The following is a 16,507-nucleotide window of genomic DNA, read 5'->3' on the forward strand; positions in this document are numbered from 1 at the left end:
TCATCACTAGTCACTCCTAGTCACTCCTTTAGGAATAATAAAAATCATTTCAGTTAGAGGTGGAATTGTGCCATCAGTCTGTTGTTATTACTCTACAAGGAAGTAACAGAAACTGTTGAAGCATATCCCAAGGAATGAGGCTTGGTTTGAATATTCAGCAAACATTTACTGGGTTATGATCATGTGCTTGGATATGAACTGTAATGGGAGCTACGGAGATAAGAAAACGATAGCTGCCTTCAAATAACTTGATGGTCATAACTCTAAATGCTTAAGTCCTGTATTATGTCTTCTGGCATATAAACCAGGCTTATACTGGAAGAAACTCCATGATGAAACCAAATTATGAAAGAGACCCATAACCCTTTCCTTCCAAATCCCCTCACAAACTTCATTTCCCTGTATTTCAAGAGCTCATTAAACAAAACAGAAATCAAGAAAAGCCTCTTGCACTCCCTTCAACTAAGTTGAAGGAATTTAGTAATGATTAACTATAGATGGAGAAAACTAGCTTGGACCACCAGAAGATCCCACTACAGTTCTTTGGTGAATTGGACAAAAGACAATGTAGCTCAAATTCCTTCCCTCTTCACCCCTCCAACCCACATTCTGACTGTATTCATTACGGTCAATAGGAAATGGTTTCTCTACAGGGTGTTCAACCATGTGAATTGTGAAGTAGAGGGAACACTCTTTTGGACACATTTTCTTTCTAATAACTTCTTCAACACCATCTCAGAGACAAGAAAACAAACTTTTTGCTGTTAAAAAAACCTTTATTTTATTTCATTTATTTATTTTTTACAAAGAATACCCCCCACCTGGGGTGAAAAATATATCTGGTTAAGTACAAAATATAGTTTTTGTCATACAAAAAGATATACAATTAAAAAGCAACAAAAAAATGAAACCACCTTCAGCCCACATACTTTCTCAGGAAAGGGAAGATAGAGCTCAGTGCTCTGACACAGGACCGTGAACAAAGTGCTGAAGCTGAGAGAGACTGAGCCAGTGCTAGAGGCTGCAGTGAGAGGGGCTGTCAACATCCCTGTCTCCTAACACTGGGCAGGAAGGGAGCCTTCACGGCTTTTGTGAAGACCTGCCCTCTAGTTTCTCATGGCAACATAAAAAAAACCCAAAAAACAACAACACTGGGGTTTGACACCAGCTTCCCTCTGTCCTATGTCCTAAACCTGAGGGCTGGCCACACCTGCTCCAGTGCCTGGCCACAGTGCCTGTGTGCAACCATAGGCACAGCATCCTTCAAACAGAAGGGGAAGTGAGACAATGGGAGGAGGATGTCTTTAGCCTGACGCGTTACGACTGAAATGCCCACAGGGATTCAGCAACTGGCTCGGAAGAAAGGCTGTGCTGGTGATAAAGATTTGCTGGTCATCACCATATAGAGGAATAAAAATGTCAGTGGTATCGGTTAGGTTACCAAGGGAAATGTACCCTTGGCATTTCAGGCAAGGACTCCCTACCCCCAGAGAAGAGTATTCCTGTGAAGGAGACAAAGGAGAATAGAAAAGGTAGGGTAGCATTTCAAGAAAGAGAGTGGGGTTAACAGAGTCTCTCTCATCACAGAGAAATAAATTAAGGACTAAAACGTTTTACATTACTAACTTAGAACAATTTTGGAAGAATGGTAAAGACAGAAATTGGACTGATGTACATTGAGGAGTGTGTAGATGGGAGAAGGGGAGCTTGTGAGGATAGGGGAATTAAAATACATGACCTACAACCACCTTTCTGCCTTAATGTCTTATCACTCTAGGAATCTGAATCAGTTCTTAAAAGAGAACAAAATTGTAACAGGCTAAGTTGCACTTGATTGTCATTATCACATAAAGACAACATCTCTACAGTTGTCTTTGCAAGTTAGCTCTGCATTTAATAGCCTACAAGCTGGTAGGCTTGTAGGTGCCTGTTTTGTTTGGTATTTGTTTTGTTTTTGTTGCATCATTTGCATTGTTTCAGCAGTTCACGCTGTTATAGTGACTTAAATTTCTAATTTGTTTTCATCAGTAGAAAGGATGGTACCACATTATTTTGAAGCACTCTTAAAAAGAAACAATAGGATGGAAAATGCACTAGTTCTACAAATTGGAACTTTCGTTTTTGTTTTTAAGATTGGGTTATTAAGGATTGCTTCTAAAACTTTTTTATTTCTCTCTCTCTTGAATCCCAGGTATTGCAATTTCAGAGGAACTCGATAAGGTACGTTGAACCATCTAATGAAAATAAAATATAGAACTTACATTTTAATCCATTGTCTAAATGAAAGAGTTTCTGAAACATAAAGTGTTCAAATGTAATTTATTTGGTGCTAACATTTTAAAACTTTCAAAGTTATATGCTTTAAGAAAGTTATTGCATGAAATATATAATATCACCTGTTCTTTTGAGTTGAGAGTTTTAGAATTTGGTTAGAGAAAACTGAATCACTGTAATCACTGAAACACTATATTAAAAATGAAAACTAATATAAACTATTTGGATTCTGCCTGTATCTAGATGATGATGATGATGATGATGGTGATATGGAAGACACTTGTACTTTTCTATAGCTACCCATTAGAAACCTTACTCAGTCAGATTTTTTTTTTAATTCCAAGATGCCAAGGGAATATCATGGTGCCTTGGACTGGGGTGATAGTTGTGAAGGTGGTGAGAAGTGATATGATTAGGAATATATTTTAACAGTAATGTCAGTGGAACTTGCTAATAGATCAGTTGTAGAAGACATCAGTCAGTGATGATTCCTAGGTTTGGGAGCTGAGCAAGTAGGTGAATTGTGGTGCCACTTGACAGCATTGGAGAACCCGGGGAAACAGCACATTCGGCAGGTTGGGGTGGCGTCAGGATTTCTCTGTTGAATTGTTTAGTTTGAGTTGTCTATGAAACATATTTATATGAGTTCCTGCTCACGAGTGAGATTTGCTTTAGAGTTATACATTTAGGAGTCATTGAAATAGAAGTTCTCATTTTTTTTGGTCTTAGGACCCCTTTATACTCCTAAAAATTATGTAGAGGACCCCAAAAGCTTTAATTTATATAGGTTTCATTTATCAATATTTGCCATGTTAGAATTTAAAACTGATAAAAATTTTACATGTTTATTCATTTTAAAAATAGCACTGATAAAACCATTTCATTAACAAAAATAACATTTTTATGAAAAATACTTTATTTTCCAAAACAAGATATTTGTGAGAAAGTGGCATTGTTCACATTTTTGAAAACCTTTTTACTGTTTGGTTTAATTGAAAATTTTAGATTTTCATATCTGCTTCTGCATTCAGTCTGTTGTGGCTGGAAAAAAATCTGACATCATATTGGAAAAAAGAGAAGCACCTAGAAATAGCCATCTGTATTTGGTGAACATTGGTCCAGATGTCTCTCTAAAGAGAAAACATATTGAAATTTGGCTTGGTGCCTAGATATATAGGTAGAAAGAAAGTGATAGGTAGAAAGAAAGTGCAAAAAATGGGATTATATAAGTCATGACATTTTAAAATAATAAACTATAAGGTAATAATTATAATTTACAAAAGCAATAAAGTTAGTATCCTTCTATTCCAAATAGGACTATACCTTTTGAGTTTTGTACCCAAAAATACATTTCTGATTCACTAAATAAATGAAATTTATGAATGTACTTTTAAATATGAATTGACAGGGCTTCCCTGGTGGCGCAGTGGTTGAGAGTCCGCCTGCTGATGCAGGGGACATGGGTTCGTGCCCTGATCCGGGAAGATCCCACATGCCGCGGAGCGGCTGGGCCCGTGAGCCATGGCCGCTGAGCCTGCGTGTCCGGAGCCTGTGCTCCGCAACGGGAGAGGCCATGACAGTGAGAGGCCTGCGTACCGCAAAAAAAAAAAAAAAAAAAAAAAAAAAAGAATTGATAAACCATCCTAATATTTTAAAATTATTTAAATTTCAATCTGTACTATGTGCAAAACCAGATCCTGACTATATACCATAGCAAGTAGAATAAGTGGCAGGTGAGGTCTTCCAGCTTTGTCCTGCTCTTCTAGTCCTCTGCTGTCCATCACTGTCTTTGCCCCAGCTCGTCTCCTCCTTGTACCGTGACTTTCCTTATAATTTGCAGAAATTTAATAATCCCTGTCTTGTATTTACTTTTTGTGTTCATTCTAAGTGCAAAGACATAATTATCACTATTTCTGGGTTCATTTTTTTGCTCCTTCCAGTATATTCTGCAAAGCCCTGCCTGCCTGAGCCATAAATTAGCTTGTGAGACTGCTTGGCCCTTGTCCTTCCCTTTTTTTCCTGGGCTCTGACTTGCAGCCTGGTTAGTATCTATGTCAGCCTTTTTTTTTGGTGAGCTAAAGGACATACTAATTGTTCTTTGAACTGAAAATGGATTTCACCTTCATTGGATAAAAATGTGGAAGCCTTGACACTTGGTTAAATATCATCCTTAGGATACATCCTCCCCCTTCTCACCTCCTCTCTTCTAAGCACTAGCTCAGGGGAGTTTCCATTTAAGTAAGTTGCATAAACTGCAGATTTCCACTACTTACCTAATGTTCCCATTTTTGAAGACTCTGTGGAAATTGCTGAAATTTATTACATATTTATTATTTTTCAATAGGAAGATGCCAACTATTGTCATAAATAAGCTTTTATTGAAAAAAATTATGTCAGTGCAAAAAGATTGTTCCCACTCTCACATCTGATATTCAGGAGTGCAAAGTTATACAGAGGACACACAGGCTTCCAGAGCCAAAGCACCATCCTTTGCCTGCCCCTTGGGGGAGAGGGAGAGCCTGCCCCGTGGCGCCCTCTGCTGACCATGAAGCTCACAGTCTTGCATTTTTCTCGCTAAGAAAATGTGAATCTCAGGCTGGTACTAAAACTGTAGTCAAAAAGAATGATTTAAAAACTCTTAGAGGAAGACATAGGAAGATCACTCTTTGACATAAATCACAGCAAGATCTTTTTTGACCCACCTCCTAGAGTAATGGAAATAAAAACAAAATTAAACAAATGGGACCTAAGGAAACTTCAGAGCTTTTGCACAGCAAATGAAACTATAAACAAGACGAAAAGACAACCCTCAGAATGGGAGAAAAAAATTGCACACGAATCAGCGGATAAAGAATTAATCTCCAAAATATATAAACAGCTCATGCAACTCAATATTAAAAAAACAAACAGCCCAATCAAAAAATGGGCGGAAGACCTAAATAGACATTTCTCCAAAGAAGGCATACAGATGGCCAAGAAGCACAAGAAAAGCTGCTCAGCAGCACTAATCATTAGAGAAATGCAAATCAAAACTACAGTGAGGTATCACCTTGCACCAGTTAGAATGGGCGTCATCAGAAAATCTACAAACAACAAATGCTGGAGAGGATGTGGAGAAAAGGGAACCCTCTTGCACTGTTGGTGGGCATGTAAATTGATATAGCCACTATGCAGAACAATATGGAGGTTCCTTAAAAAACTAAAAATAGAATTACCATATGACCCAGCAATTCCACTACTGGGCATATACTCAGAGAAAACCATAATTCAAAAAGACACATGAACCCCAATGTTCACTGCAGCACTATTGACAATAGTCAGGTCATGGAAGCAACCTAAATGCCCATCGACAGACGAATGGATAAAGAAGATGTGGTACATATATACAATGGAATATTACTCAGCCATAAAAAGGAACGGAATTGGGTCATTTGTAGAGATGTGGATGGACCTAGGGACTGTCATACAGAGTGAAGTAAGTCAGAAAGAGAAAATCAAATATCGTATATTAACACATATATGTGGAACCTAGAAAAATGGTACGGATGAACCAGTTTGCAGGGCAGAAATAGAGAAACAGATGTAGGGAACAAACGTATGGACACAAAGGGGGGAAAGCGGCAGGGGGTGGGGCTGGGAGTGTGATGAACTGTGTGATTGGGATTGACATGTATACACTGATGTGTATAAAATGGATGAGTAATAAGAACCTGCTGTATAAAAAAATTAAATTTATTTTAAAAAAAGAATGATTTGAATGGATGTTGAGCTGACACCTGTGTCTTTAATATAGTAATAAAAATCAATACAGCTTCTTCCTTTTAATCTTCCATTAACAATTTTGGGGGCTCACTAAAGATCTACTTTTCTTAACCTTTATAAAATACTGATCTTTAACTGTCGTATTCTAATTCACTTATTATTTCACTGAAGTTATTTTTTCTGTGACTTTTAAAGTTAGTTTATGAATTCTGATAAAGGTAATAAGAATTATTAATTCTACTTAAGATGGAAAAATAAAACAGAAGCTAATGTTATTTTTAAGGCTCTTTTAAAAATTGTGAGACTTCAATAAATGTCTTATTCATTAGTCTTTTCCTTTCCCTTTTCTTAGCCATCGTATTGTTTTCTACTGCTGTTGTAACAAATTGAAACAGCACCAATTTATTATCATACAGTTCTGTAGTTTAGAAGTTAAACCATGTGCCTTCCTGGGTTAAAATCAGGTGTTATAGGGCTTCATTCCTTCCTGAAGTTCTAGGAGAAAGGTGTTACCTTGCCTTTTCCACTTTCTAAAGGCTGCTGCATTCCTGGTGCATGGTCCCTTTTCTGCATCTTCAAAACTAGCAGCAGTGTCTCATTTCTCTCTAAGTGCATCCCGGAAAAGCTGTCCACCTGTATGAAATCCCGTGATTAGTTTGGGGCCACCCAGCGAATCTGGATAATTTCATCTTAGCATCTTTAACCTTAATCATGCAAAGCCCCTTTTGCCATGTAATGTAACATATTTAGAGGTTTGGGGATTGGGATGTGGACATCTTTGGGAAGAGCCATTATTTTACCTACACAGCCACTATCCAAGCTCAGATGGGATTACCTTTCATATCTTTATCTAATTCTTCAGGCTCCTGCCATTCTGATTCACCCTTCAAAATGCCATATAGTAAGCCTGGCTGGTTCCTGCTCGGTTACCCTTCAGTAGGGCAGTGTGACCCATCCTTCAACTCCTGTGAATATTGGGTGCTTATGGACTCACCCTTCTCCAGAGGATGGTTTCAACTCAGTGGGAGCCATCCTGCCCAGAGATGCCTGGGTTCACCATCAACCAATGACTGACTAAAATAAGACTGAGTTGTCGTTTACATTGCAGAGCTCCTTATGGGATAGGCTGAGAGTAGACTTTAGCTGAACCCATATCTTTGCCTAGCTTCTTCCCGTCTTCTCCTGCTTCCTTTAGTCTCTTACAGGTTTCACTTAAAGAGACCCCCATCAGTAAGCCACTTGGTTAGCCTCGGGTTTTAGGGACCCCTACCTAGGGAATTCTGCTAAAAAATTTTCCATGACTCCCTGTTACTTCACAAATTAAGTCCAAATTTCTAAGACTAGAATTAACAGTTTCCATTTTGTCTTTCAAATCTATATCTTATGCTTCATTTTCCTCTTTTTCTCTACTCAGAAGTCTGTGCTGTGCTGACAAAAGGAGTACTGTAAGGCAGCCAGACTACAGTACTTCCAAGTCATATTTTTAATTTATTTCCACATTTTTGCTCATTGTCAGTCCCTCCCCTTTCTCCAACTCTTTTCCATCCTTCAAGCTCCAGGCTTTCAATGTCTTCGTATATAAAAAATTATATGTGCAGTTATTCTTTGATCAGATGATCCTACTTCTATGAGTCTGTTCCAAGGACACACTGGCAAAACTATAAAAAGACCAATGTGGGTGACTATACATTGTTGTGCTACTTTAATAGGAAAAGAGTTGAAATAACTAAATGTTCATTGAAAGAAGAATAACAGATAAATTATAGTACTTCCACTATAGAGTACCATACAGCTATAAAAATGAAAGAATATCTCTGTAGATACTATAGAGCGATCCCCAGGATATATTGTTGAATAAAAAAGGCAAAGAAAAGAAGTGTGTTTATAGTGTGCTATCATTTATCTAAGTAAGTGTAATGAAAATATAGATGCGTATTTGCTTATATTAACGCCAAAACAACAATGGCAGAACCTGCCATACTGTAAAACACACACACACACAATTACTTTTTAAACGTTACCTATGGGAGAAGGGAAGGAATAGAGAGTAGGAGTGAGGAAGGTGTAGAGAGGATAGGAATAGAATCTTGACTTCCTAGAATTTTATGTGAGACTTTGGAATCATTTAAATATTTTATATAATTTTTAAAAAACAAGGTTAAATCTTAAAACAGTGATTTCTAAGAAGCAAAAGCAAATGAAACAAATGAGAACAACGGTATTTCAGGTTGATGGCAAAACACACTGAGGTGAATTACTCCAAGTCATTATAAACACAGTTATTTGATTGTTCTCTAGTGGGATATACCCAAAGGCCCAAGGGAACAGCATCAGCTCTTAAACTGTTTTTAGTAATTGTATCGTTAATGATGGTGTTGATATTATTATAAAGAGACTTTTGTGTATGCTTTGTGTGATATAGCAAAGAAGTAATTATATTGATATCCTAAGAACCAGAATTTTTGGCATAGGGGAAAGGAAATACAGATATAAGATTATAAGTTTAAGTAACAATCGTATATCCTGTTTTGAATTGAAAGTATCATTCAGAACTCATAATATTTTTTTATTTTAAAAACAAAAATATACTATCTACAGGCAGTAAACTCAACTAGAGCCCAGATATTGTTTTCTGAATATTTTTCTCTATTAAAAGGAACCCGGTCTCTTTGGAAAAATGTCTGAATCTAGATTCAGCAGCTGAGAAAGTACAACTTGAGTCTGGATATCATTTAGCACCAGCAGGTAAAGATGAAATCAAAGAATGATGGAACATGTCAGAAGGACACAGGAACCTCCTTGCAGGAGCTCCTACTAGGAACATTAAAGCCTGAAAATAATGATAGTAATGTGTTATAGTCTATTGAATGAAGTAAAATCCATAAGTCCATAGTGATATACCTATGTACATACATATACCTACCTACATACCTACATAAGTGGAGGTGAGGGAGAAGCTCTTTCTCATAGTAGAGTACCAACAAATACATTCAGACCGAATGGTGAAATTAGAAAATCACAAATTGGCAACGTTCATAGTAATTGATGAAGACAAAGGTCAGCAAAGAATGTTAAAATTAGCTGATGAAATTTTGATGAATTACAGGATGTCTACATGGTCTCACAGTTACTACTCTAGAAGATACTTAATAATTGACAAGAGAAAAGTAGCAACTTTACAATGGAGAAACATGGAAGACACCCCCTTAACCAAGCGATCAGGGTTGTCGTCATTAGTCCTGGGACAAATCAGCATCATGTACCTTTTGATATGAAAGGAATACATCACTTCTGTGTTATTCTTGCCCAAAATGTATAACTTGAATATAATCATGTGGAAAAATTTGAAAAACAAATTGAAGGACCGACTAAAAAATAACTGGTCCTTGTTTTTAAAAACCATGAAGGTCATAAATGTCAGAGAAAGACTGAAAACTGTTCCACATTAAAGGAGATAAACACATGACAATTGAATGCCATACATGATCCAGGATTTCTTCTGTGGTGTGCAACGTTATTTGAATAATTGGGGAAATTTAAACAACGTCAGTCTGTTAGTATTATATCACTATTAATTACTGGTTTTGGTAATTATACTGTGGCCATATAGGAAAATGCCCTTCTTTGTAGGAAGTACACCCTGAAGTATTTATGGGTAAAAGAGTATTCATATCTACAAATTACCTTCAGATGGTTCTGGGGAAATTATGAGTGTGTGTGTGTATAAATATGTATGATAAAGCAAAATGTCAACTAACAACGTTGACCTTATCCCATTAACAATATTTTGGCAGTCTGGGTGAAGGGTATATAGGAATTCTTTTTTTTTTTTTCCTCAACTTTTCTGTAAGCCTGAATTATTTCAGTTTAAAACATAGGTATTTCTTAGACCTGTCCACTATTACCAACCCCAAAACAGTGAGTACCCCGAGTGTTCAGATTCTAGTCTTAAAATATATTTCCAACTAAAAAGAATCATAATCCCTTGAAATAGTGGTTGCTTCCAGGTCAGGAGCAGACAGCGTACAAAAGGAGCCTAAAGTATCTTCTCATGCCAGAGGTAAGAGCCACGGGAGGCCACTAGGATTGTGTCAGGAGAGCTCAGGAGCCGGCTCGAGGAGTTCTGCTGGAGAGAGTTAAGAAAATTTGAACATGCATAAGAACAATAACTGCAATGCAGCGAATTATACCTAATATGTTAAAGTCCATATGTTCATCCAAAGAATTATTAATCTTTAGCAGGTGCTAGGGGACCAAAGTTACCATTTTAAAAAACTGGTAACAGTAAAGGGAAAGAATGAAACTTTTAATCTTCCTTTCCCATATAAATCGTACTTCAGAGTAACCAAATATTTGATGACAGGAAGTTTCTCTTTCCAGAAGTATTCCAGCAAATAAGTGAATATGGAATTATAAAATTAGACAATTACCATTTATCAATTCCTAGTGAATTAATGGATCTAAGCAGTAATATCAATGCTGCCAAAACCACTAAAGAAGAGTCAAGGGGATGGTCTGTGCCTCCAGATGAAACTCACCATTCTCTCTGAAGCAGTATTGGCAAAAAACAAAAACTACAACAAAAAAACTTTATCCTGGGGCTTCCCTGATGGCGCAGTGGCTGAGAGTCTGCCTGCCGATGCAGGGGACGTGGGTTCGTGCCCCGGTCCGGGAAGATCCCACATGCCGTGGAGCGGCTGGGCCCGTGAGCCGTGGCCGCTGAGCCTGTGCGTCCGGAGCCTGTGCTCCGCAACGGGAGAGGCCACAACAGTGAGAGGCCCTCGTACCGCAAAACAAACAAACAAACAAAACTTTATCCTAACTAACTACTAATTTACAGAAAGTACAAAGAGCAGAGGAACATTTTAAGCCACATCACAGGGATGCAAAGGGAAAAACCAGACTCTGGAAAACTCACAGGACAAACAACTCGAGTTTTCTGAACAACAGCAACAGCAAAATTACAAGACAGGAAATGAGACAGAGGAAGAGAATACATAGCTTAAAAGAGGCATAAAAGACTGTTGATCAGTCACAACCTACCAAGTCTCGCTTAGAGTCTGATGTGTGCCAACTGAGATAATTCCCTGATATAATCAGGTAAACTTGATAACTAGTTAGATATTTGATATCAGAAACATTCTTACTTTAGGTATGGTAATGGTACTGTATGTGTTTACAAAAAAAGCACTCTTACCTTTTAGAGATTACAAACTGGATTATTTACAAATGATACGATATATAGTGAATGGGATTTACTTCAGAATGATCTGAGCAGAGAGAGGGGTGATGTGGGTGGAGATAAGGGTGAAGTGAGTTTATCCATGAGTTGTTAATTGAGGAAAATGTGTGTGGGTACAGAGGGGCTTGCTTTACTCTTCCTTCTACTTTTGTATTAGTGTGAAAATTTCCATAATAAAGAGTAAAGATTTTAGATCATGGGTAGGAGGGTGCATAAGATAGTGAAGGAAAGGAGGAGAGATAGTATTGAACACCTATTAGGGTTTGCAGATATGCTAGGTGTTTTTTAATTTTTATTTATTTATTTTTTTGCGGCACGCGGGCCTCTCACTGTTGTGGCCCCTCCCGCAGCAGAGCACAGGCTCCTCACGGGCCCAGCTGCTACGCGGCATGCGGGATCTTCCCGGACCGGGGCACGAAACCGTGTCCCCTGCATCGGCAGGCAGAATCCCAACCACTGCGCCACCAGGGAAGCCCTATGCTAGGTGTTTTTGATATGTTATTGAATTTAGTTCTTGTACCAGTCCAATGAAGTGATTATGCTTTTCCTGTTTTACAAATAAGAAAACTGAAGCTAGAATGATTAAGTGATTTGCTGAAAGTCTCAGAATTAGTGGAGATGGAATAAATAAATACTCCCCTGCTAGTTTCTGATTCTTTATCTGCCTGATTCCAAATCCATGCTTTTCCCTAGCACTATGTACTATGTACTCCACCATAAAAGGGGAAAATCTGAAAATGAGTTGTTAAAATATATTATTTTAACAACTTTATTGAGATAAAATTCACATAATAAAATCTACCCTTTTATACAGTTTAGTGGGTTTTAGTATATTCAGAGAGTTGTGTAACCACTACTTCAACCTAAATTTAGAACATTCTCATCATCCCCAAAAGATACCTCATGTCTACCCCCAATTCCTCCTAACCCCTTAGCCTAAGACAACCACTAATTTACTTTCTGTCTCTTTAGATGTGCCTATACTGGAAATTTCATATAAATGCAGTCATAAAAATATGTGGTCTTTTGTGACTGTCTTCTTTCACTTAGCATAATGTTTTCAAGGTTCATTAATGTTGTAGCATATATCAGTACGTCATTTCCTTTTATTGCTGAATAATATTCTATTGTATGGATATACCACACTTTGTTTATTCATTCATCAATTTGTGGACATTGGAGTTGTTTCCACTTTGCAGCTATTAAGAATAATGTTTCTATGAACATTCATGTATAAGTTTTTGTGTGAACATGTTTTTCAAATTTCTCTTGGCCATATATGTAGGGAATGAAAATGCTAGAACATATGCTAACTCTATATTTAACTTTTTGAGGAACTGTCAAACTATTTTGCACGGTGACAGCACCATTATACATTCCAACCAGCAAGTATGAGGGTTCAGATATCTCCATATCCTTGTTAACACTTGTTGTTGTCTGTCTTAAATTATAGCCATCCTCCTGGGTGTAAAGTAGTATTTTACTGCGGTTTTGGTTTACATTGCCCTAATGACTAGTAATGTTGGTAATACATATTGAAACATTGAATCATACATTATCTTAATTTTGTCATTCTTTTATTCACTCTACAAATGTTTATAAAGTACTTTCTATATGTCAGACCTTGGAAAAGAAATGACAGTTCAACTTTTGTAAGTGTAGGCAACAGTGCTAGTAGCTGGTGGGTTTGGTGGTGAGAAAAGGAACAAATTCTCGGCCGATTGCTTTCATTTCTCACTGAGATAAGCACCATGATCAGCGAGAATCAGGAGGAGACAGGAGATGTTGTAACTAAGGAGGGAAAATATATCTGAACTAAAAGAGAAACACAACTAATTGAACCTCAGTTAATCTAGCAATATGGCATGTGCATTTTTAACTTTTACTAGATACCGCAGAACTTCTCTCAAAAGAAGTTGTGTTAATTTATACTCCCAGCAGCAGTTTATAATAATATATATCACTCCTGGTCCTTGCTAACACTCACTGTCATCAGGTATTTTAATCAAAAATGGTTTCTCGGGCTTCCCTGGTGGCGCAGTGGTTGAGAGTCCGCCTGCCGATGCAGGGGACATGGGTTCGTGCCCCGGTCCGGGAAGATCCCACATGCCGCGGAGCGGCTGGGCCCGTGAGCCATGGCCGCTGAGCCTGCGCGTCCGGAGCCTGTGCTCCACAACGGGAGAGGCCACAACAGTGAGAGGCCCGCGCACCGAAAAAAGAAAAAAAAAGGTTTCTCATGGATTCAATTAACAATTGTATAATCTTTTAATAGGATTGAATGCCCACTTGTCTCTTTTGCTCATGTTTATTGCCCAGTTATTTCTCTTTTCTTTAGATTTGTGTGAGTTTATTATACATTCTGGATGTCAGCTCTTGTTGTGCGTCTCAAATCTATTCTTAAATATTGAGGCTTGTCATCACTTTTTAAATAGTGCCTTCTATTAACAGAACATTTTAACGTTAACCTGTAATGTTTTAAGAAATTCTTTTCTACTTGATATCCTGAAAACATTACTGTTTATTTTCTATTAAAAATTCTGTTTTTTATCTTTAATCTACTTGAAATTATTTTTTTAATATGGCAAAAAGTTGGAACATATGCATTTCCTATAACTGTTTATTGAAAAGTTCATCATTTGTCCATAAATGTGCATGCTTCTGTCACTTATCTTGTTTCTAGGCCTTCTGTTTTCTTCTTTTGGTCCGTTTGCTTGTTTCTGTTACTCCATTGGGTTTGGAATTGCTTTGTATTTTAGGTTGATAGGAGAGAATTGACATCTTTACATTTCTGAGTCATTCTATCAATGAACGAAGCATGTTTCCATTTAATTAAATATTATAGTGTTTTATGATAAAGTCATATAGTTACATTCAAAAAGAGCATGCAGATTTTTATTAAATTGATTCCTAGGTACATTGTCTTTTGGGCTATTATTGTCAATGGTATCTGTTTTATAAGTTACATTTTAAAACTTATTGGCATATAGGAATGAATGTTATTTTTCTAATTTTATCTTAAATTCAGTAAGCTTGCTGAACTCATTAATTTGTAACTTGTTTCTGAGTTCTCTTGGTTTGTCTATATAAAAAATATATGTGAATGATGATAGTTTTGGTTCATCTTTTCCGTTAAGTGATGAGACTGATGTGGGATAACCACATTAAATATTCCTGTTAGAGAAGGGAAATAATGAGAGGTTTATAGAAATTACTGGTTCATAGCAGTTCTTAAATCTTGCTGGGCAAATGTCATCAGGTCTTCCTGTCCAAGGGGTTGGGAGGTGTTCCTTAATTAAGCCCCAGTTCTGTTCCCTGGGAGTCCCCATCTATTGTTTTCCACAGCTTCTGGTTTCTTTCTTTTTTGTTAACCTTTTGGCCACTTCTGAAGAAGGCATTGGAAAAGGTGCCTCTGGGCGACTTCCTCAGTTTTCTTCCTTTGTGTAGAAAAATGGGTCCCCGAGAGCTGTTCACTTCTTGAATAGTCTCAGTCCCTTTTACTTCAGGCTGTTGCCTTTGCCAATTCAACTATCCCAAATGATGTTTGGGTTTCCTGTGTATATGATTCCTGTCTTCTTCTGGTGCCAAAAACCACATCCACAGTTCTTTTCAAGACATGCCTCTCTCTCTAGATTTAACTGCTGGTCTTTTAGATGTTACGAAACAACATTCTTAATAGACACCATCTTAGTTTTTTTCAGAGGTCTTAATGAAGGGTCTTATGGCAGCATCCTTGATTTTTTCTTTACCCTGCTGTATAGCGCAGGGAACTATACTCAATATCTTGTAATAACCTATAATGGAAGAGAATGTAAAAAGAGAATATGCATATATATATATATATATATATATATATATATATATATATATCTGAATCAGTTTGCTGTACCCCTGAAACTAACACAACGTTGTAAGTCAACTATATATCAATAAATTTTTAAAAAAAAATTTTTAAAAAGAGAGTTAAAAAAATTGTTAATTAGTGTTGTCCATCAATTTTTATATGATTTTTAGACATAAAGATACTTCATAATTCACCGTTTTTTATTCTTTGAATTATGTTTAATTCAATCAGGACAGATTTTTGTGCTTACTTTATTAAATCATTGTGCTAGTTATTATGGAGGAGAAAGGAATTTAAGACATGATTCCAGCCTTCCATGAACAGCTCGTTTTATTAAGACGAGAAAACATTTGAATAACGTGGAATATAATCAAATGTTGTGCTGACAGCCAGTGGTCAGAGCTGTTGAACTCACTGTGAGTTAGCCAGCGGGAGCAGGCTGCTTGGAGAGAGTAGGCTTCCTCTAAGGTAACTACTTCTTGGATAGGATAGCTTCCTATTAATAGGAAATAGTAAGCAAATCTGTGACCTTTGGAGAATGTTTGACTACTAATGCTTTTCTTATGATTTAAGCATCCTTGTTTAAGAATCTGAACACTTAGGGACCTCTAGCCTTAGGAGGGCAAAGGAATATGTATTTATACATTTCTAAGGGATCATTAGGATTTACATTGTTTAGCACTAAAATTTTAAATGTTTTATTTACCCATGTACTTAAAATATTTTCTAAAACTTGTGTTCAGTGTGAAGTTCTAAAATTTCTTTTGCCATGTACGGATATTTGTGGAACCGCTTTCTCCACTGAAACCCTTTCATAAGGATTTATGGAGAGATTTTTACGTAGCTTAATCAAATATAAGTAATAGAACCAAAGAAAAATCTGCTGTTTTGCTCTGTTACAAGTAAATGGACTATATTCAAGAATTTTTAGAGATATAACATTCTCATAAAGCAGTAAATATAAGAATAGCTTTGTGCATTCTGAAAAATAAAAATAGTAGAGTCCCACTTTTCACCTGTAAAATATTCACTCCCTAACTCCTCTGACCCTCTTTGCAGCTCTTTGTATTGCTTTGCTCATCAGCTATTTCTCACTAAATTTCTGCTGCCAGCTGGAGTTAAACAGGCTGCATATCAAACTATTTATCCTTCTCTCTGTGCTCTACTTTCCAATAGCAGTGGCATCTATCATTTGATTTCCCAGTAATCAACCAAAAAGTTATTTCTGATTCTCTGCAGTTCTCAACTTTAAGATCATTCTCAACTCTATGATCATTCTCAACTCTAAATCCTGTTTCATTTTTTTCATTTATAATGCCTAAACTCACCCATTTCTGTTGTGGTCAGTGGTCAGTTTCTTTGTCCCAATTCTTATTAAGCCCAGTTCT

The 16,507-nt window shown here is 37.0% G+C and overlaps 1 protein-coding gene across 4 annotated transcripts in view; it reads left to right on the forward strand.

The window, feature by feature from the left end:
- LOC309974341 (uncharacterized protein C8orf34) overlaps nt 1-16,507 on the forward strand; it is a gene marked incomplete at both ends in the record, with an annotated part of 325,219 nt that overhangs the window by 78,161 nt on the left and 230,551 nt on the right. For all 4 annotated transcript variants that reach the window (XM_082858975.1, XM_082858976.1, XM_082858974.1 and 1 more), the window contains one exon: nt 2,192-2,220. In XM_082858975.1, coding sequence (XP_082715101.1) covers nt 2,192-2,220 — 29 coding nt within the window. The remainder of the gene's footprint in view (nt 1-2,191; nt 2,221-16,507) is intronic.

Source organism: Leucopleurus acutus (genome assembly GCF_964270905.1).
Source record: "Leucopleurus acutus genome assembly, chromosome: 17".
In the NCBI taxonomy this organism is placed as follows: domain Eukaryota; kingdom Metazoa; phylum Chordata; class Mammalia; order Artiodactyla; family Delphinidae; genus Leucopleurus; species Leucopleurus acutus.